Source organism: Centroberyx gerrardi, chromosome 14 (genome assembly GCF_048128805.1).
Source record: "Centroberyx gerrardi isolate f3 chromosome 14, fCenGer3.hap1.cur.20231027, whole genome shotgun sequence".
In the NCBI taxonomy this organism is placed as follows: Eukaryota; Metazoa; Chordata; class Actinopteri; order Beryciformes; family Berycidae; genus Centroberyx; species Centroberyx gerrardi.
Genome location: NC_136010.1, coordinates 7,642,741 through 7,665,708, shown reverse-complemented (window position 1 = coordinate 7,665,708; position 22,968 = coordinate 7,642,741). Strand labels below are relative to the sequence as shown.

Genomic DNA, 22,968 nt, shown 5'->3' with positions numbered 1-22,968 from the left:
TTTTAAACCTTGATCAGCACTGTAGTGAGGGATCAAAACATTTTTTCCTGTAAAAAGTCAATGTTTCAAAGGGTTGTCTGGAGGATTTGTATATATATATTTTAAAATATGAAATTGTTTTGAGATTATTTTTCTTTTCTTTTTCTTCCAACCACCATACTGTTTCCAAGTGTTCAAATCCATCAGTTGAAATTGATGAAAAGCAGAACTGGTTAATTGGGTTCTATTTGATTAATTAAATATGTTTCTCATGGATTGCATGTTATTGTTTTCTTGTGCTACAGTTATAAACAAAAACTTGATTTTAATAACTTAAGTGTAATTTTTTCACTCCAAATGCTATTAAAGAGGCTGTGTCCCTTCAAACAATATGTAGGTGTCTCAGCTTCATATTTTTAGGCCTTTTATGGAGGAGAGATAAAGGAGAAATAAAACCCACCATAGATCTGCACATTTTCAACAATGAGCATAAATACAACAAATAAAGCAAAGTGCAATAAATACACATTCCAGGTTCACAGAACTACATACTTGCACGCATCCAACATGCACCATAGTAAGGGGTGCTAACATTACCTTTTCATTTTAACATCTAACTTTACATTTTGCTAAGTTGTTCTTCACCAGGCACTTGTCACAGGGAAATTGTATTTTTCTCAAAATATGAAAATGTGTCTTCATATCTTTCAAAAATTAAAGTGTAAAATGCATCTGGCACTTTGGCCAAAGGAAGAAGCTTGCCTACCACAACTGAACCTCCAGGATTACCCAATTAATGAATATTGCAGGAATTTGTTTGACCATAACTATGCTTGTTTAACCCTGTGTCCAGTCCCCAGTCTCTCTAGCAGCAGTTAAGATGCTTTTTGCATACTGATTTGTGAATTTTCTACCAACCATTAGCCACCATGTAGTTATGATATCCTCATTAAGTCATGCATATCTAAGTCCATGGAAATGAGCACTGGGGGTGTGCCATCGCCAGCATGTCAGAACTTATTAAAGGCAGAAGCAGAGCCCATTAGAGTTCACATCAGATTGGTGAAAGGTAAACAAGACAATGAAGCATTTCCTTGCCTCTCTGTGTCTACTGGGATCTCTTCTGCTTGCCGTGCCTCAATGCACTCTTCCAGCCTCAGAGTTTCATCTACAAGGAGATTATTTGCTCGGTGGACTTTTTGATGTTCATCATGCCATCGGCTCGATTGTTCATGTCAGACCGGAAGCTATTGACTGCTCCAGGTGAGTATTATATCAGTCTTGTCTCAAACTTGAGCTACAGTTCAGTGGCACATTTTCACCTCACTCTATTCAATTAGTACATTTCTATTTTGTCAAAGTTGCTGTATAAAGTTAACTGCATAAATGGATGATAAATGGACTTTTTTTTTTTTACATCCAAACCTGGGAAGGAGTCACAAGATTGATAGTGTTTGTTGTGGTCGGTTTACAAGTGACGCTTCTTTGCAAATGGTAATACCTGAAGCAGTGCACTGAGGCTGCAAAGCACTTGTAATGAAATAGTTTTTAAGCTACAGTGAAAACGCAGTGGAAGTGAAGCATGAAAACTTAAAGGTTAATGCTTATTATAAAATCCACTCTCCTGCTCTCCTGTCTCTCTCTGTCCACAGTCAACGGTTCACTCTGCCAAGTTATCGGATGTTTCAGGTGATGAGGTTCTCCATAGAGGAAATCAATAACTCTACTAGCCTCCTGCCAAACGTATCACTTGGGTATGAGATATTTGACCACTGCTCAGATACTCTCAATTTCCCAGGTGTTTTGAAGCTCGTCTCGGTCAACGGCTCGATCCGAGAAGGAAACAAGTATATGTCCAAAGTGATGGCAGTGATCGGTCCTTTTGGAAGCACTGAGACCCTGACTGTGGCCCCGCTGTTCATGATGAATCTCATCCCCATGGTAGATTTGTCAACCTTTTTTTATTTTATTGTATATTTCTAAAGGCAGAGCCAGTGAGAAAATAGTGATTTTGGTAATATCTGGTGGTGTTACTGACTCAAATGCGCTTTTCAGGACTTAAGAAGTCACAAATTCAAAATCATGAGTGCCAAGATCTGAAGGCAGCCAATCTCTATCGCTTTAATATTCAAGTTATCTCTAACATCATGATACAAATGATCAATGCTGCACTTCGTGGTGACATTTTCATCTGACAGTTAAATAAAATGTCATTAGTTGATTTTATTGTAGTTTACTGACATCTTCACATTATGTCACAGATGATTTGTTTTTATAATGACATTGGTAGAAGAAAACAATGATTTAGAAAAAATTTAGATAAGAATAGGTGAGAATGGGCGAGGATTTGGGAGAATTTCTGTTGATGAAGTTTGAGTTTCTGTGGGTGGTGCACTAACTACCCAGTTCTTCTTCTATTTATTCCAAACAACAAACTGCTGCCAGAACAATAAAACATATAATTTTTGTTATATCAAATGGCAATAGAGAGTAGCAAAACAAACATATTTATATGACAATGTCATTATTATTGTTATTGTTTATACTGTAATGTTATTACTTTGATATATTGCTAACCTTGCCTTTAACTTTAAACTTGAGTATTGTATTGTCACTTAAAATGATAAAACTTGATCTATCACTCTTTTGACAGGTAAATTATGGATCTGCAAGTTCTGTCTTTTCAGAAAAACAGAGATTTCCTTCTTTCCTACGAACAGTACATCCCAATAAAGACATCATACAGGTGATTGTTCACCTCATGCAGCACTTCAACTGGCGCTGGGTCGCTTTCCTCAAAAGCAGCGATGCTTACAGCACAGATGGCCTGGAATTGTTCAAAAAACAGATTAAGGGCACAAAGATCTGCTTGGCCTACACCGAAGAACTCCAACACGATACAAATTACTCAAGAATGTACAAGGAAATAGAGGCACAGAAAATATCTACCATTATTGTTTTTTCCCTTAAAAAGTACGTTGAGCCTGCCATTCAGTCAGCAATACAGTTTCATGTCACCAACAAGGTGTGGATAGCAGGGGATACGTGGTCCTTAAACAAGAATCTCCCCAAGTTGAAAGGAATCCAAAATATTGGAACTATACTTGGGGTTTCTGAGACTGTAGTGGTGATGCCTGGTTTACGTGATTTTATCTATTCTTCCAAAGACCAGAAGCATTGTGAAAATGCAGGACAAGAGAAGTTTTGTAATCAAGTTTGCAACTGCAGTAGCCTCAATCCAGATGAGGTCATTGCTGAGAACCCATCTTATTCCTTTCCCATTTACTCTGCGGCGTATGCCATCGCTCATGCCATACACAAAGTGTTGCAATGTGGAGTTGGCAAATGCCGGAACAATATCACAGTGTACCCGTACATGGTAAGTACAACTAATTTAAGAATCTATTTAATTTATTTAACTTAATTTGAGAATCTATTTAATTTATTTAACTATCTGAGTTTTGGTTAGATTCATATGTTCCTCAGCTTTGACTTGTAGATGGTTATATGCCTTTTTGAACTTTCGAAATCCATCACAACTCAAAATACTGGTCTGTTTTGCTCCAGGGTTAACAACTATAGCAAATGTAAACAAACCTTTTACAGCCTCACAATACAAACAAAACGCAAAAGCAAATAGTTTTTCTGTCAAATACTGCCTTGGTATCAAAAGTTAAGTTAAGATTCTTCAATCCAATACATCACTTTGTAAAAGTAGTGGCGTCACACTGCAATTACTCCCTCAGGAATATTTTTATGGTTTAACAACTTGTTTAGTTAGCATCTCAAATGTCCACTGGGAACCAATGCAAGTATTATCATTTCAACTCTGTGTACCCTCTACAGGTTCTAGAAGAGCTGAAGAAGTCAAACTTCACCCTTTTAAACCGGGTTATTCAGTTTGATGAAAATGGTGACCCCAAGTATGCGTCCTATTCTATAGTTTACTGGAACCGCACAGGTGATGCAGAGGAGGTTGGCTTATATGAAAGTCATCCATCGGTCTACTTCTCTATCAACAACACCAAAATTCACTGGCACACAAATGGAAAAGTGAGTTTTTTTTTCTCTGAATCATAATACTTTTATATATATTAAGACCCAGGAAAAACACAATATATATGATAATATATTCCTGTATATTATCAGGAAGATAAATAGATGGTGTCATTCATGCTAGCATGCTAGCTTCCCTAGTATTTGCCTGTACTCTTTACGGCACTTTTATTTGATTTGCTGCTACATCACTGTCTTGTACAGGTGCCTATTTCAGAGTGTTCTCCAGAATGTGATGCAGGATATAAAAAGGAGCAAGATGGAATCCATAAATGCTGCTTCCATTGTGAAATCTGTCTAAATGGAACTTACGAGAACCGCACAGGTAAAATAGCATGCATGAAAACAAGAAAAAGAGAGAGAAAAAGAGAACACCACTGTTTTTGGCATGAGGAGGCGGTGTCATTAACACCACAGACTCTCAGCATGGTTTTCCACTGCTGAGATGATTTAATAGCCATTTCAAGCTGATTGAACACAGCCATAGGCTTTGTTTTCCACAGTGATCACTGAATTTTTAATCTGACAAAAAAAGAAAAACTCAAAAGCTCACTAACTTATTGTAAATCTGGAGCAGAAACATTTTTAATCCCTGTTGTGTTTCTATTCAACAGTGATTTGTTGTGGTTTCAGGCTGGCAACCAGAAGCACATTACAGTGACAAATTATTTATTTCAATGAATATTCTGTCAAGAGTGATTTCTTTTATTTATTTCAATGAATATTCTGTCTAGAGGGATTTCTTTTTTTTCTGAAAACCTGCTTGATTCTTCAGAAAAAGGAGTGACAGATCAGTGGGTTTAATTTCAGATGTGATCCTGTGTGGCTCAGTGGGTAGAACAACATACAGTAGCACTAGAACTGCTTGGGCCGTTGGATCGATTCACACTGATTAATCAGCAAAAGATGGCATCCAACTATATCAGTAATGGAACAATGGTTTTGAGGTTTTACTGTCATCTTCCCTCAACTTGACCCCTAACAATGAACCAATTTGTTCTCATCATGTGAGATGTTCTTGTCTTGTAACAACTACCTCTAAGGTGGTATCAAATATGTGTGTGTGTATGTGTGTTTTCCCAAAATGCTACGTGAAACTTACCTAAGAGTAAACCTGCTGGCAACTAAAAGCTCATCACAGAACATATCACAGAACATATCACAGATGAAACATAAAACACTGCACCCTCAGTTATCTGATCTATTTTTTCTATGGCTATGCTTAAATTTACCCCCATTTGTCCCTCTCTCCTTTAAAACAGAGGATGCCTACCACTGCATCCGCTGTCAGGAGACAGAGTGGTCTGTAGACGGAAGTACATCATGCACTCCGCGGTCAGTGGAGTACGTCCCGTTCACAGACGGAGTGGCTATATTGATCATGGTAGCGACTTGTGCCTTGGTGGGCCTCTCGCTAGCTATGGCCGTTCTCTTTGCCACTAACTACAGCACACCTGTTGTCAAATCTGCTGGAGGGTCCATGTGCTTCCTCATTTTAGGCTGCCTAAGTGTGTGTAGTCTCAGCGTGTTCTTTTACTTTGGTAAGCCAACAGGCACCTATTGTATCTTAAGGTATTTGCCATTTCTGTTGTTTTATACTCCCTGTCTAGCGTGCTTTGTGGTGCGCTCTTTTCAAATTGTTTGCATTTTCAAAATGGCCGCCAAGTTCCCCAAGCTCCACAGTTGGTGGATGAAATATAATGGACAGTGGGTGGTCATCGCAGTGGCATTTTTTACCCAAGCATTGTTACTTACTATTGAGTATGCTTCTGGACCACACAAGCCCTACAATGAAACATTTTGGTACCCAGACAAAATCATAATCGGCTGTGAAATCGGTAAATTCAAAGCGTTCACCATTTCCGTGCTTTTGCTTGGATCCTTGTGTTTCCTTTGCTTTGTCTTTTCCTACATGGGGAAAGACCTCCCAAAAAACTACAATGAGGCCAAAGCAATAACCTTCTGCCTCTTCCTGCTGATCCTCACCTGGGTCATCTTTGCCACTGAATACATAATGTACCACGGCAAGTACATCCAAACTCTTAACGCTCTGGCAGTACTCTCCAGTCTCTACTCCGTCCTGCTCTGGTATTTTCTCCCAAAATGCTACATCATCATTTTTCAGCCCCACAAAAACACGCAGCAGTACTTCCAAGGTCTCATTCAGAGTTACACCCAAAACATTAGCAAGTAGCAGACAGCTTAAGGTAGCTATGTGTCTCTGCAGACAGAGAAACTGATGTGCTTCAGGCTTTTTTTTCTCTTTAAATGCTGACAATTTTACTTTAGAAAATATATAGTAGTCTAATTTTGCTGCAACAGTTGTAAACCAATTGTTTTAGATGCATTTGTTGTTGTTTGTATTTATGAGAGATGTATTGATAAGCAAAATCTTGAAATGAGCTGAAGCAACCAACAACAGGCACACATGATTTCAGAGGTGGTCGGCAACCTCTCTTGGTGCAAAACAGAAACTCAGTCATAAGATTCCCGCTTTGAGCAAAATATGATTGGATGAAATTATATATTACTTCCCTCTTTGCTAGACATTTCTGGCCTTGCTAGACAATCATCATACCATCTAACCTCTACACACCAAAAACAAAACAAAAAATCTCTGCTCAGTTCTTATTTCAATACCTTTACTAATATTAAGCTACTCATGTGTAATACATAAATATCCTCAGCTCACAGAAATATCTCTGAGCTGTTGTGTTAACTCTTGCACTCCTTGAATTCAGCATGCCTTTCACACATCTGAACCTAGTTTTAAACACAACTACACAGTCATAATGAGAAAATGTGTTTGTATTGTTCGTGACATAGGGATTTAAGCTTATTCTACTGTTACACTACACCTACACAAATGTTGTCTAAAATTTCCAAGATGACACTAATAATGTTAATTTTGTTTTATGGTGAAATATTAACTTCTTATGAATGACTGTTGAGTTATGTAACAGCCTCAAGGCATTTAATGGTGAAACATGGAATGGGGAACAGCTGATGCTATTACACCACTTTACTAATTCAAATATTTGCATACATCAGTTATATACAAGTGAAAGTGGTTCAATAAAGACATGAAATGGGATCTGTGTGCGTTTTTCCTCTCGTTCAGCAAACTGTTTGATGTTGCTGCAACATTGATCTCACCACATGATGGCACTAGTTACTATAGGCACTACTTAAATATAGTAAGTTCCCTAAAAGTTCCCTAAAATGGAAATACTCAAGTAAAGTATCTCAAAACTATACTTAAGCAAAGTATGTGAATAAAAAATATCCATTCATTTTTCACCCATCCAGACTATACATTTTCAAACCAGATTCTATAGTGCCTTTGAAAAAGAGGCTGCATTTGAAATCTGAGCATTTGGATGCTCTGAATTTAGTTTAACACAAAAACAGCCATAACAAGACAATGTGAGAAGGGTTACTGTACTGAGGTTTAAACCAGGGGGGGTTGTCAGATCGTGGCCAGATCTTCTACAGTGTGTGTGTACAGCTTTGTCAAATAGAAATTCAACATTTTATTGTTATTAACTCATACCCAGAAGTCACAAATGAAGGATACTCAGCCCTGGTTTAAGTGTTCCCATTTTTTTTATGCCTATACTAATGGGTTTCTGTACTTTTTTTGGACACATGAGGGAGCCAAAGTAGTTTACTGATTTGACACTGAATTTAATTCCTTTTTAGGAGCAATAAGCAGCCTGTACAGGATCCTCCTAGTAAGATCTTTCCTGGCCAAGCTGGGCACATAATCCTTTTTTTTTTTTTTAATGGGTATTTCTCCTGAGAACCGCTGTCTTTTATCGTGTTGCTTCCCAGACAAAAGCTTCTTAACAATTAAAAATCCATGCTTTCTTCATTCTCTGCCATCTCTGGACCAGAGAATCATGTTTGGCCTCTAGGCATTCAAGGGTTTTGCACGCTGTTTGCAAAGTTGATCTAGGATGCCTCTCTTGTGTTCTGCAGTTAATCTTATGTACGTTTTTTTTTTTTTACTGTATTTATTATTGTATTATTTCAATGTCTATTATATCAGCTTGAGCAGGACTATCTGCAGGACATATGCTGTGTGTGATATGTTAGCTCCCTGACATTTAGAAGGGATTTCCTAATTTCATTTGTTGATAGACAGATGTTGTCCCTCTGGTTTTCCTTAGTGTAGTATGGGGGTACCCATGAGGACTTGGCTATACATATTCTTTGACTGCTTCTTTTTTTTTTTTTATTATTTAACCTTTATTTTATCAGGAAGCTCACTTAAGAACAAATTCTTATTTACAAGGGCGGCCTGGTTAGACTCTTGCGGGAAAAGGGAGTGGATTTGTTGGATTATCTGAGTCATCTTTACCCCCTCTACCAACAGTGTAAATTAATAGGTTTAGCTATGCTTTTCTTCTGTTACTGCACAGTCAACCAATATGACCATGTGCCCACTGTGTGCCATGTGTAGGTTTTTTTCTCCACTGCTATAATTCCTGGCACCAAACACATGAAGTAAAGGTGCTTTTGATTCCTTTTATGTTCCTGACAGGTTGCTTTCCACTGACAGTCCGGCAGGCTACAGGTACTATGAGTGACACAACGCTGATTCTTGTTGAGAGATACTGACAGTGAACCACTTTCCTCTCCATTTAAAAGTCAAACTCTCAAACTGAGGCGCTCAGTGAAGCCGGGGTGCCCCACGTCGTGAAACGGAAAAGGCCTTACCACAGGGGGTATGTGACAGTTCCAGAGGGTAAATTGCCATTTTGTTGTGGCTATTCAGTTTCCTGGCAAGGAGAAGGGGAGGATGGACCGTGAAACTAGGAACGAATCGGTAAATAGTGCCACTTAGCATGGCATATGGCGCGTTTGGAAAGCTGAACGCTGACACCAACAAATTGACGATTTCATACCAATTTCAGAGTTACATACGCCACACACGTTGTCATACAGAATTTCAATGTTTTCATCCATTTATTCGATGTTTAAGCTTTGGGTAGCCTATGTTTTAATCTTGTAATCTGGGGTGATTAAAATAAATAGGCAAATTGCAGGATGATAAATAAAATAATATACATTTTAAAAGATAAGTAGGCTCCGAAACCATCAATAGACCTACACTACCGCAACATTTTTAGTAGGCTACTTTCTCACGAATCATATACCAGCTAACATATAGACCTATTTTATTTTTAAAGAAATTGTTCTTTTTGTTCGAGTCGAGGGCACCAACTGCGTGCTGAGAGGACACATATTTCTGTTTTACAAAATATGGAGCGAGGAAAATCGGAGGAACGCCCCATGGCTTTTCACTTGTACCTTCCAATTTTCCACTTTTGCCAGATAAAGGGAAAACCCTGGGAAAAACTGGACCGGCAACTGGTCCTTCTTTTTGCAGCCAAAGCAAAAACAAAACACACTTAAGTGGAAGCCCTTACTTTTTGGTGGCCATATGGGATTTGTCTTAAAAGAAAAATGTCTTGTGAATCAATAGGCATTTAGTTCAGGGATGCTGCTGTTGCTGACTGAGCCTGGCCACACATTTCTCCTCACATCAAATAAGATCATTTATGTCCATTCACTCAATTTCTGCATTTAATAAACCGTTTTGAATACATATTGTTTTGTAATACACTCAATTTAGTCGAAATACTAGAACGTCTTTAAAACGAGGTTATCTTAGACCTTTGGGAATATTGGTTTGATAATTAACAGAGTGAGTGGTGTCTCACCAATGAATTCATGATGAAGTGGGCTTTAATACCTTTACATTAACTCATTGTCTATATAGTCGTGCCGTCTCAACCCACTGACAATAAGTCGGAGTTAATTTTTAGTCAGTTCGCTGTTCTTTAAATCCAACTGTAGGTTTATTCTAGAGCTGGGCGCTGTGCGTAAAATCAGATTATTTTCTGAGCTCTGGATTTATATAAACTCATCTTGAATTTCAAACCGAAACCGCAATGCCGTGGACTACAATTAGACTAGACAACTTTTCCAACACATTTGGAGGTTTGAATATTGTAATAAAATATGGGCCCATGTAACTTAAGATGACAACGCTGACCAAAATGGGCACCCTACCTGAAATGTTGACTGTAACAGTCGGGTGAAGTAAACTTTAAATTCCAGGAAAGGCAAAATAATGTTTTCTCACAATCATTATACAATATGCTTCTAATCTCTTTTTCCAAGTCGGTCTTAAGCCGGGTGACTGTTGTTTTACGCGCGGCCAAAGACAGTGCGCTAAAAAGTTGCTTCGTTATTCTCATTCAAATCTGTTTGAAGTGGTGTAGAGTAAATGGCAGATGTTTTGCAATTCAAGGCGCATCAATACCCATGCGCCTTAGTGTTTAACAAAGGCGCTCCTCTTTTGTTAGGCACTTGTGTCTTTCAGTCGAGAGCTCGACAAAGGCTTCATCCTCCAGCGAGTTATAAAGTTACTTTCCAGTCAGTTCATTTCGGCCCTTGAGAAAACCCTAAGCGATGTTAATGTGCACCTCTGGTCTTTTCAGGCGGTAACCCCGGCACACATAGGCAAACAGCAGCCATTGTGTGCCCAAACCAAAGTAAGAAGTCTTAAATAACCTGACGACCAGTCTATAGAAATTCATGATGCTATTTCTGTTTGATGTTTGATCAGAGCTTCGTCAACAGGTCCGTCGCGTGGCTTTTCAACAAATCCTCTCTATATTTCTAATATTTTTCCAGTGCACCTGTCCGTGTACCTGTTCCTTTTACTCTGGCCTTGTTGCTCACAATACACGTTTTGGTCACACCAGTTCTGCCTCAGGTCAGTCTGAATGGAAGGCGGGACCTCGATTTGCTCCGCTCGCAGCAATACCCAAAAATATGGGCCTATATTTACATACATTTTAACAACATGGTTCTGTATTGATATAGGCTATATGATAACCACATGTAAAAATCTGCAATACGTGTAGACCTACAATATATAGAGGAAATACATGTCAACATTACAAAAATAGTCACTTTCATGTTCTGCATTTACATGCATTTATAATACATTTGACATGGAATATAGGCTCTTATCTCAGAATACATTATTCATGAATCTGATATTTTAAAATATACGTGCTCATCCCAGAATACATTATACAACAGCAATAAAACAAATAGACTACATTTACTTGTACATTTTGGAATAGCTTGCCAGAATATATTATTAATGAATATATGTATAGGCCTATTGTGAAATATTTCAAACACTGGCCTGATATTGTCAAATATGTTATTTTTGCGTATGGGGGAGTTCCATCTCACAGTTTTGCATTGATAACCTACAATATATTTTCTATACTTAATAAACCAAGCATTAAAAAGAAGTAAAGTTAAGATTCAGGTATCCGCCTTTGCATTACTGACATGATCTCCAGTAGCCTACTTGGGTATAATGTAACCATTGGCTTGCTAATGTCTCCCAGTTTCCCTCTAGGAGGAAAATAGTTTATTGCAGTAATTGTATAATTGCTTCACTAATTGTTGTTAACAAGTCCCCCAATAGTCCAATTATTACAGCAGCTTTGTCAGGTCCCCGCCGGCAGGGATCCATGACAAAGGCCCGCCAGGGTTAATGAATGACCCGGGGCTGAAAAGTGAAAGTGGAGGGAGAGCCCGCGTCCTTTTATAAACATACACTTAACTTGTCATTTAATGGCATTGGCATTATCATGTCCAACTGGGACACAAGTTTCTCGTTGCGCTATTCTTATGGATATGATGACCTATAGGATACCAACTTTTTTGAGAGAGAGAGAGAGAGAGAGAGAGAGAGAGGTGAATTGGTATGTGTGAGGAAACATTTTTAAAGCCTCGCTCATTCCTTCACTGTTGATGTTTATTACATTCACAGGTCAACAGTTATTTCGATAAAAACACCAAAACAAATCCCTTTCATTTGGCAAATCTCCGTTCTCATTTTGACCCCAAAGGGTATAACCAACGCTAATTGAAATTATACCGCGTAATCAGCGGTGAAATCTCTCCTCTATGGCTCAGAATAACTAGACAAGCGATTGCTGTGATACCACGACTCCATGCTGAAATCAACCCACCACGGTCTTGTGTTAAAGCCAAGCGTGAAAACGCAGATAATGTAGCGTCCAGAGAGGACAAAAGCCGCGAGAAAGCTCACTTATACCAGAGCATCTCGGCCGAATTTCATACTGATTAAACGCTTCAGAATATAGCACCAAAACTGTGGCATGCAATTTTTCGGTACATTTTACGCAATTAGCGTCTTCTGACACAAGCCAGACCTGCGCTTCAATTGTAGGCTATTTGAACGATTTAAGTATAGGCCTATAGGTTACAAGCTGTGACTTAAAACTGTGGACTTTGTTCCTTGAGGCCAATCAGTCCAGCCTTGAATGTGGGCTAATGTATTTAGGCCTACACCAATTAGGACTACATGCAATTTAATAAACGGATAGCCTATGCATAGTCTACGGGGTTTGTAGCTTGTAGTTGTAGGCTAATGCATTTTAAGCTTTTCAAAAATAAATCTTATAGCTTTGTATGTTGTCAATTCAAACTTTGGTAATCTGCCTCATTTTAACCTTTCCAATAAAACGGGATAAAACTGGTTCATTTAAAATGTTCTAATAATTCTGGCCATTGCAAATTGTGCAGGTATCTAGTTTATATTGTCAAAAACTGCTCAGCAAACCATGTGGCTTCCCTTTAGAAGTGGAGGGAATCTGTGATGCCCACACTTTTGTGGTCACAAAACAGACGAAAAGAAAAGATCAATGGCCCACGACTATAAACTGGCCTCTTTTCATGGGCGCTCTGCCCCCGGACTGAATACACCGAGACAAACCCCTCTCCCTTTACCCGGGCCCTCAGTTGTCATTTTAACACACGCATTGTGTGTTGTATCAAACCTGAGGAGACTTGGGCAACGCTGAGAGCTGAAAGCTTTTCTCAGCCTGTCGCGTGTCTTTCAAAAAGACTCCATCTTCAGTGCTTCTGAAGCTTCTCAAATATAGGCTATAATATCTTTATATGCAAAGGTTACATAGCAATCATAGATTCTCTCCCACCACTTTGTTGAAGACAAACTTAACCTTTACTGTAGCCTATATGAATGAACACCTGTAACTAACGACAACGCTGCAGCCTATTATTGCACCACCTGGGTCTTGGTATAGTTTCTCATCCAGCCCCATTTAGTCTGTTTTCAGGTGGTCTGAGTGTGTGAGCACAAGATGCGCAGTGGACTGCAGTTTGCCCATATTCTATACATTGTTTCAGCTGGTATGACTTTCCCAAGCCTTCGCCCTTTTCAGGCAGCAGTGTGGAGAATCGGGAGGCGAGGGACCGAAGACAGGGGGCGGCCCTGCGATTCTCCTCGGTGCCTCACCGCGCCTGGTATGAAGACAAAAACTGTTGACGCACAATAGCCAAAGAATACAAAAGTGTACACAATTTTTCAAAATCTCTTATGCTTTTCTTGTTTATGTTTGGTTTTTTAAGTGCGTAAATAAGAGCGTTGCTGCACATTTTGCCTGTGAGGTATGCCCCAGCCACCTGTTGTGCCTTGTTGCAGGAGGTGACAGTTTCCCTGCATTTGGCTACCAGAAAATCGAAATGTTGTGGAGACACGCAGGGAATTACCACGGTGCTGCCTTCGACCTTGTGGCGTGAAACTCACATATAAAAGAATGAATAACACGAGTTAGTACGAGTCCCCAAACCGCTCACCAAGGCATTACCATTACGATTACCCATTATGTTTTTGATTTTTACGCTTCTCTTAATTTTTTTGCCCCACACGTTGGTGTCTCTTGGGTATTTTGCACTAATAACGCATTCAATACACAGTGTATGCTATAGTTAGATTTTATTTATTTTCTATATGAGCTTTATGGATATATATTGTGCTTAAAATCAATCTACAAATAATCCCATAAACTATTAACAGCACATTTGACAAATTATGATCTACAACACAGCAACAGAGAAGCTGTTAGTGGGATTTTCATTTCTTCATAATGTCCCTAGGTTTTTTGCCTATTTCTGCCTATTTTACCATTCCATGGTAGGCTGTAGGGCCTGTGTAAACGGGCTATTGTTAAAAACTAGTTGATCAAAACTAACTAAAGAAGACAAATAACTAATTATTTCAGGTCGTTTTGGCCTATATTTCAATAGATTGAGAACGGATTCAGTAGAAAACCATTTAGTAATTTTAAAAATAAAAAAAAACATGAAATTCTTTGGTTTAAATTTCTTTGGTGAGTGAGCTTTTGGTTGGTTTTGGCTGACAAATGACGCCAGTGCTGCTCATTTGAGCGCGAGAGACAGGCAGGCTGTTTGGCATTGAGATGTTAAGTGGGTGTCTCTATATAAATCCACTCGGGGTCACAACTTCTTCATTCGTGCGCCAGAGAGGGAAAGAGATTAACTTCAAGGAAACCAGAATAGGACTACAACAGAGAATGGTGGCAACATCAGACTGCGTAAAATCCAAACCCATCGCTGGAAGTAAGGTGTGTAGAGCAACTTCTGAATGGGAACTGGACTTATAGGTAGAAGGACAAATACAGTGACTTATGAAAACTTAGTGTCCTTTATTGAATGATTTTCTCCTCTTTTGTTAACAGGTATCCAAACCACTCATGGAAAAGAAACGAAGAGCCCGCATAAACAAGTGTTTGGACCAGCTAAAATCTCTTCTGGAGAGCTATTACACTAACAATGTAAGCATGGAGACTATAATTTCATAATTTTGATTATACATTCACAGAGCACTTTATTAGGAACACCTGTACACCTGCTTATTCATGCAATTATCCATTCAGACAATCATGTGGCAGCAGTGCAATGCATAAGATCATGCAGATACAGGTCAGCAGCTTTAGTTAACGTTCACATCAAGCATCAGAATGGGGAAAAGATCTGATTGATCTCAGTTACTTTGACCGTGGCATGGTTGTTGGTGCCAGACGGGCTGCTTTGAGTATTTCTGAAACTGCTGATCTCCTGGGATTTTCACGCGCAACAGTCTCTAGAGGTTATACAGAATGGTGCAAAAAACAAAAAACATCCAGTGAGCGGCAGTTCTGCGGACGGAAACGCCTTGTTGATGAGAGAGGTCAGATGAGAATGGCCAGACTGGTTGGAGCTGACAGAAAGGCTTCAGTGACTCAGATAACCTCTTTACAACTGTGGTGAGCAGAAAAGCATCTCAGAATGCAACACGTCGAACCTTGAAGCGGATGTCACTTTGGTAGCCGGTTGCCACTGAGCTGAAAGCTGATACCTACCCAGTATTAGTAAGGTGTTCCTAATAAAGTGCTCGGTGAGTGTAAATGTAATGCCTCGTGGAGACCAGTTAACGACTGATTGCTAATTGCTCAATGTATTCGCTTCATTCAGATTCGAAAGCGCAAACTGGAGAAAGCTGACATTTTGGAGCTCACTGTGAAACATCTGAGGAACCTCCAGAAGATTCAGAGCTGTAAGTTATAAATTCACTTTTGAAGTAGACTAGGCCATCGACATTCAAACATAATTTGAATATTGCGACTACAAATACCCGGCTGTTTTAAGTTTATGGGTGCTTTACGCGCAGCTTTACGCACAGCTTTGCGCACAGTTTTACGCATGTTTCTCACCTTAAAATGTCTTTCTATTGGTTTCAGGTCCTACCACGGCTTCCGAGGTTTCTGACTACCATGCAGGCTTCCGCAGTTGCCTGGCAAGCGTCAACCAATACTTGCTGATGGCAGACAACTTGAATGGGAGCGACCGCTGGATGTTATCGCAGCTTTCCACTAAGCTGTGCTGCTCTCGGGGACTGGGGGAAGTCTCCAGCACCTTGGACAGCGACCCGGCCAAGGCTGAGACGCAAGAGGCGGTGATGCAGCGACTTCTTCCATCGACAACAGGTCCCGAGGCGGGAAAAACACAAAAAACCAGAGCACTCAAACCCCACAGTGCAAGCACAGCTCCCACGTCCCACTCTCTACCGACTGAAATTAAAGAGGAACGACAGTCTCCCGGAACCAAACGAGCCCTCCTCGTGGCGGCACCCACACAAAACAGTCTAGGAAAAACAAGTTCCAGTGCGTGTCACAGCAATAAGTTTCACTCCGTCAGTCAGTGCAGGAATGAAGTCGCAAGCACTCAACAGAACGTTTGGCGGCCTTGGTAGATTCGCTCAAAAGCTGTAGATAATTGATAGTCTGATTCAATGTTTTTATACACTTGCACTGTATGGATTTACACAATATGTTATTACTTGTATATATATGTTTTATTTTCTTAATAAAAATGCCGAAAGAAGGAACATGTTGTCTTATTTGTCAAAACTGGATATATAGCCTGTCATATCGTAGACTACTAGCCTACAATTCCCTCTGGGTGTAAAGGGGTCATCTATAATTCAGATACAAAAATTGGTGAGGGCTGAAGTGTCAAATGTGATTTTAGATCACAATCCCTCCCTCAAAAGTCACCCGAACATTGCTGAGAAAACATCTTGCATGCTCCCAGGGAAGATACAGATACAAGTTTTACGGAATATATGGGACTGTTTTGCAGATCATTGTCCCGGACCGGTCCTAGAGAGAGTCTGCCCGTGCAGCCACGACCACAATGATTTTAGAGATTTGTCGATGGAGACGTATTGTGTCTGTTCATTATGGCCATTAAGGTTCTCCAGTGCCATAGTCCAGCACCATAGTCGGAGGAAAAAGGTATCGATTAAGCCTAGAAAAGTGATCAGTCAACAATTGTTTAGTTTGTCATTTCATACCTGGAAGATGCAGAAGTGTCAGAAAATATGACACGGATCTGCTATTTTGAGCACACAAACTCGAATAACTAACAGCTATTTTATTTTTGTTTTTATTTGTATGAACAGGGCCAAAGTCAACAAGACGAAATTTATCTTGGATTATATATTATAGGACCTCTTCAAATTTATATAGGCTACATTGATTTTAGAACCCGCCTAGTCGTTTGTGAGTTAGTGGGGGGAAAGCACTATGGGGTATTGTGCCATTTTTCCAAACTTGATTTGTCTGCAATGTTTCGTTTGCAACATGTCATTTCTCTTATTCTTAAAACACATCCAACTTTATAAGTAATTTCCTGGTGTTAAGACACAGGGAGAAAACGTCCAAGGAATTGGGGGTTGACAACCCCCGTGTCATTTCTCCCATTCTTCTCTGGTTTTACGCATAAGTACCGAAACAGTGGCGCGCAAATTAGATGCTTGTCGGACAGCACAACAATTTTCTGCTACTAATTACATAGGCTCTCTGTCGGCTCGGGACTCCCCGCATTATTCTAGCTGATTGAGATAGTGACACGCTGTACAAATCTGTCATAGTTAACCAATTAGATTAAGAAACATGATTGCTGATGATTCAGTCTAATTTCTCGTCGAGGTGGAAATTAAAAGCCTTGTAGGGGTTTGTTCGTACTGCATTTATACCATCAGTGTTGGGATCGTTGCTGAGCAAAGTAACTTATTACCTATTAGGAAAGTAACCTTATTATACTTATTACTCCCTGGGAGCAGTAATTCGTTACACTACTCGTTTCCATTACACCACCAAAATTGTCTCTATATCTTCAATAATTTGGACAACTTACCTGTCTCTTCCTGTGTACTATATCCCCTTGCTCGATAAAATCATAGGCGTGGGAGGATTTAGAGAGAGTAAACTATTAATCTGAGCTACAATGTGAGGGAAAGACGACAAATCACTATAAAGAAAATGAATCGAGGGATTAGGGTGGGATACCATTTTGGAATAATTCGACTAAAATCTGATATTTAGAGGGAGTGATGACAAAAGCAACGTCTTATGCATTGATTGGTAACTGTAATATGACAAAATGAAACCATATTCTTCACTGGAGAAATGAATGCAGTAACTGTAACGCGTTACTGAGTTGCGTGTTGTCACCCAAAACTACTAGTCCAGTCAAATCTACTAGTGGGCTTTCTTCAAAGTAGCCTTTACTTTTCTTCCGCTGCTCTTGTGTTGGGAGGTCTTTAGTCTTTGGCAGCGGTGTCATAAAGTGTCTCTCCATTCTTCAGGAGCAGCGCTGGAGAGGATGGCACCTTGCGGCGAGGAGAATCGCTGAAACGCCCACTGCTCTTTCAGATGGTATGGATGTTGAAAAGACACTGGTACCCCAGGAAAGAGGGGTGCCTCTATGCAGCACGGAGGAAAAACAAAAATAGACCCTGCCTGGTTCAAGGTTTTGGCCGCAAAATAAGAACCGAGCCCCCCAACCCCTTTTGGCAAGCTTGCTATTCCAACTGCTGGAACTTTTTCGTAGGGCATGATCAGCTCATAAACCCCTGGGCCTGTAAATCTTCTTAATACTCTCTTCCCACAAAGTCAAAGCTGCTCTTTTGATGAGACGAACACTGGCCCGTACCACAAGAAAAGTTTGTTTTATCCAAGAAAGGAAAGGCCACGTGACTTCCACACTGAATGCCCTTCAACTTTTTCTAAGAATTTCTATGAACTCTTCTCAGTATTGTTTAAGTAACCTAGTTTGGTTTGCACTATAATAGCGACGCATATTAGAGCTGAGAACCGAAGGGAGGGAGAGAATAAGTTATTTGCATTAGACTGGGCCCAGTCAAGCGCTCTTAAGAGAGCAGACGTGGATGAAGTGCGCTCCGGAGGATCAGATCCCCTGTTCGCTGCTCTTTTTGCTCCTGAAGAGTTTGTTTGACAGCATGCTTAGTCAGGTTCAACACCAAGATCCAAACATGTGACTGTTGAAAATGTACTCTCTGTGCATGAATTGCTAAGACACATTTTGCCACACAAGGTATCACTTGATGGGATGCACACTACTAGAGCAAATGTGGCTCAACCCAAGTCTCATAATTAGGCGTAAACGTGTTACAATGGGGCTCTGGCCTTTGGTTGCAGGCTGTTTCCAGCTAGACCTCCAGCACACCGTGGAATTACCTTTTAGCTCAGAGAAAGAGCCGTGTCGAGGCTCACTGCGAGTAAAACAAAGTGCCGACCTCTCCATTCTCTATCCGGACACAAAGCTTTAACCAGGAGCTGCAGTGCTGAGGCAGGCGGGAGACACCTGCGTCAAGACAAGAATGTGCACATTAGTTTCCTACATCTACATTGTGTGCATTTCGCTGACGCTCTTTAACAGGAGCGACGTAGGCTAGTGCAGAATGAGTGCAAAAATAGAATAAGCTTCAGATATGGTCAGTAGACTATAGGGTAGTAGGCTACTTGTGATTTGTATTCCGTTGTTACCTAAAAACAATTAATTCTGATTACAGATAGCCTATTTGTGAAAAATTCGAGCATTATTTCTGGATTACTTTTAAAGTGAGAATGAGAAACTCAGAAGGTCATTTAAATGGTGGCAGATGTCTTTACAGAATGTGGCACAGAATAAAAATTGTGTTCGTATCCAACCCTGAAATACATTTCCTGAACTAAATTTCTCGCATCTGTACCGGTACCTTTATAGTTTGGCCTACCTCAAATATGGCAAAGCAACCTGAAATGAGGCTGAAAGTAACCACAAAACTGAGTTTGAGTAATCCCTTGGATTATATTACTTAAATTGATTAGATAACTACTAGTCTAACTATAGTGGAATAACGTTACGTTTTAAAGTAAACTACGCAGCCGACATTTTTAAACTGTCTGTGTCCCTATCATGTATGATAGAGAGCTGCAAGGTAAGGAAGAGCGATAGATACAGTAGATACAGAGCGTTTTTCTATTTTTTAACAAGAGAAACACAGGTGCTGACGCAACGGGAGACGAGGAGAGGAGCCGGTAGTCTGAGGAGAAAGGAAGGTAAAAGTCTATAAAACAATTAGCAGAGGATGGTTTCGATCCATCGACCTCTGGGTTATGGGCCCAGCACGCTTCCGCTGCGCCACTCTGCTGCGTCTCCATTTCACTGCAGGTTTGACTAACATCTCAGTTTCAGGTAGCCTAGCATAGCAAGCTAACCTCCCATCCAGTTGTAACGTTAGCTGCCAGCAGAAGGCGACATCTTTTGGCCAAACAGTCAATAGAGTCTAGTTAGGACCAGGCAAACTTTCAGGAGGCTAGTAGGGTATTCTTTGCGTGTGAAACGGGTAAAAGATACGAAATGTTTATTTTGTCCAATGACCAGCGACGTATCAGAGAGGAAACCCACCCGAACTTAGCTAGCAAAATGCAATTCTTGTTCGTGTCTAAGTTCATAACGGGTCGTGTTTGTATATTTAGCTCCTCGGACATTTATGAATTCACATCACTTGCCTTTTGGTCATACATGTCTCTTTTTGGAAGGGAGTTCATCGCACCAAAAGACCGAAAATGACGTTAGAGAGTGGGCAGAGTCGATGCTGCTGTCCAGCCACTCGCGGTCGATGCTGCCGGTGTTCAGCTCTCTTGAACCACGGCTTGAACTGAGCTTTGTATAGAGGATTTTAGTCTGGGAATATGTCTTTTAGCTTCTTAGAAAAAACGACAAGAGAAAACTACCAAATGGAAGTAAAAAAAATTCGAAGGTTGTGGTTGTGAAAGTTCAAATAAGAGGAAATGGGACGGGAGAAAGACGGTTAGGGAGGGAGCCGTTTAACATCTGGTCACCATGGCAACCGCCCTGTTACAGCTACCGAGTGAAATTGGTAGACGATGGAAAATGTTTCTTAAAGTCCCAAGATGTAGTGGAGGGGAAATCCACCTAAACTCAGTTTGCCCATCTTTTTATTTGCAGAACAACTGACACAAATCATCCTGATGTAGGCTGTACCCATAGTGCACAACATACAATATAGGAGTTTTAAAAAAGAAAGAAAAAAGGTTGTGAAGGGTTGAAAAATCCGTCCCTAAACATCTAGGCTACTTTGTGTCGAATAAATAAAACTTTTATTTCACTTACAGTAAGCCATGGTAATGTGCAGGGCTTGACAATTAATTGAACAAATACAATCAAAGACAAATTATTTTCTCAGAGGGAAGGTATTCTGGTGCTGTGAAGAATCATTGTGAGACTTGGAGAAAATCTTTCTTTATACTGAAACTGAGCGTCAGCATGTCAGTTTTAAACATTTTAAAGAGCTTAAAAGGAAATGCAGAAATAGCTGTGTCAATACGTATCACAATTCATGTTGCAATCAATAATCAGATGAAAATTAAATATGATTTTTTTTGTCACTACTGTGTAGACAAAGCGTTGCATGCAGAGAATAGGGTGGATTCATCTGTTGGGTAGAGGAGCAGGAGGTCACAGTCTCTGAGCAAGACACCAAACCTCTGTGTGCTCCAGGAGCCACTTGGTGACCTGCAGCAGGGAAAAATGACATGCATGCCTCTGTCTCAAGGTGATATGAGAAGTAGCAAAATGAAATTTCACTGTGTGCAACGTGCTGCTCTATGTCCCTAAACAAAAGTCTTATAAGAATCAAACAGAACTCACTGAAAGTTCGTCAGAAATGGAAGTTGGGAGTTGGGAAGTTGGGCTCCACATCACACATAATCAATAAAACAAACTGCATCTACAGTAAAAATCTCTGGAAAAAAGATTCGGAAGCATCTTCTCGTGTGAATTTAATTTGAAATAGGTTAGTTGTATCTTCTTAACAAAGCCATCATCTGAACAAGAAAAACATAACATTTAACATCGTTCATATTTGACAGTCATAAATCTTTGAATATGTTACAAAATTATATTTTGATATTGTAAACACAACAAAATGCAAAAAGTCTATGACGTAGCAAAATTTGACAAGGGAATATGAACTCAAGTTCCCAAAGAAAGGTAAATTTAGGCTAGCCTATCCAAGTGAATAGGCCGCCATAAGTGAGAGGTGCACTAATACATGAGAATTTAAACAGAAAATAGATTTTAATGACAATGATGAGTTTAAAAGTGTACGCCAAACGCGTGCAACTTCATAACTGGGATGTAATACCAAAGAAATCTTTCACAACTAATAAGGCTATCAAAGGGTTAACTGGATACTTCTCATGTCATATTGTCATCACTCTTGATAAATAATTTTCTTTGCAAACTTACACCTAACTTGTGCAAATACATTCATGTTAAACGTTACTGTCCTTGACAGAGGCCGAAGCTCAAAGCAGGCTATGCTTGTATTTGTCGATAGAAGAGTACATTTTTTGGGCAGCTATCAAACTCTCACTCTCATCTCAAAGTCAGCAAATTGTCACATGCAATTGTTGGGAAAAATAAAAAGATGGGATTCTAATTCAAAATTTGAGGAAGACTGGTAAAGCTTGGTCCACACCAACATTTTGTTTGGTTTTACATGTCTTCCAAATTGTAAACTTTGCGTGTAAGTCCATTCAGGAGGTGAGGGTGGGAGGGTAGGAAGTGAGAATCTGTCATACAAATGAAGGGATAATTCACTGATAGTTATTAACTATTTTTGTCCTTATCTTGGGTGTAATTAACTCCATAATGAGGAATTTTGTTATGGTCATTAGTTCTTTAAATATTCTGTGGTAATGCTTTGTTCCAATGTCAACTGACCCTGTTCACTTTCAAAGTATATAGAAAATTAATAAAACTTCATTTAACTATATCTTTCCTACAGTATCCCTTACTGACGCTTTGGGCCATGCTTATTTTTCATCTACATCATTTCATGGAGCTTTAGTTAACAAATCAGGTGTTCAGTAACTGAAAAAAACTCATCTTAAACCAAACAAAGTTGTGCAAGACCGTTAACAGCCTTTGCATATGTGGTGAGATAATGGATAAAACATAATAGGTTTGCTTTTTTGTTGAAGCAGATAACTAACTTACTAGAACTCATTACCTTGCATACAGCTTCCATACCATTCACAATGTTCCTAATTTGTGCTAATATTTTAAAATCCGTCTTGTGGAGGATTTGGCCGTTTGGGAATGGCAACCTGCATTTCAGTAGTGCTACAT

General features: G+C 39.7%; 2 protein-coding genes across 2 annotated transcripts; both read left to right on the top strand.

Moving 5' to 3' along the window:
• The first annotated feature begins 1,054 nt into the window (after positions 1–1,054).
• tas1r2.2 (taste receptor, type 1, member 2, tandem duplicate 2) lies at positions 1,055–6,234 on the top strand. Its single transcript, XM_071923639.2, has 6 exons — positions 1,055–1,242; positions 1,632–1,920; positions 2,633–3,358; positions 3,826–4,032; positions 4,240–4,360; positions 5,298–6,234. Exons 1-6 carry the CDS (start codon positions 1,061–1,063, stop codon positions 6,227–6,229), a joined length of 2,457 nt encoding a protein of 818 aa, XP_071779740.2. The 5' UTR covers positions 1,055–1,060; the 3' UTR covers positions 6,230–6,234.
• An 8,210-nt stretch (positions 6,235–14,444) lies between these two features.
• her3 (hairy-related 3) lies at positions 14,445–16,213 on the top strand. Its single transcript, XM_071923600.2, has 4 exons — positions 14,445–14,546; positions 14,661–14,756; positions 15,436–15,517; positions 15,702–16,213. The coding sequence occupies exons 1-4, from the start codon at positions 14,496–14,498 to the stop codon at positions 16,211–16,213; spliced, it is 741 nt and encodes a 246-aa protein (XP_071779701.1). The 5' UTR covers positions 14,445–14,495.
• Positions 16,214–22,968: the final 6,755 nt, after the last annotated feature.

Bases quoted from the DNA above. Each gene is read 5' to 3' on its own strand.
- tas1r2.2 (XM_071923639.2), top strand. From the start codon at position 1,061: ATGAAGCATTTCCTTGCCTCTCTGTGTCTACTGGGATCTCTTCTGCTT. The intron at 1,921-2,632 runs GTAGATTTGTCA...CTCTTTTGACAG, and splicing joins TGATGAATCTCATCCCCATG to GTAAATTATGGATCTGCAAG. The intron at 4,361-5,297 runs GTAAAATAGCAT...CCTTTAAAACAG, and splicing joins AACTTACGAGAACCGCACAG to AGGATGCCTACCACTGCATC.
- her3 (XM_071923600.2), top strand. From the start codon at position 14,496: ATGGTGGCAACATCAGACTGCGTAAAATCCAAACCCATCGCTGGAAGT. The intron at 14,547-14,660 runs GTGTGTAGAGCA...TTTTGTTAACAG, and splicing joins AACCCATCGCTGGAAGTAAG to GTATCCAAACCACTCATGGA. The intron at 15,518-15,701 runs GTAAGTTATAAA...TATTGGTTTCAG, and splicing joins CCTCCAGAAGATTCAGAGCT to GTCCTACCACGGCTTCCGAG.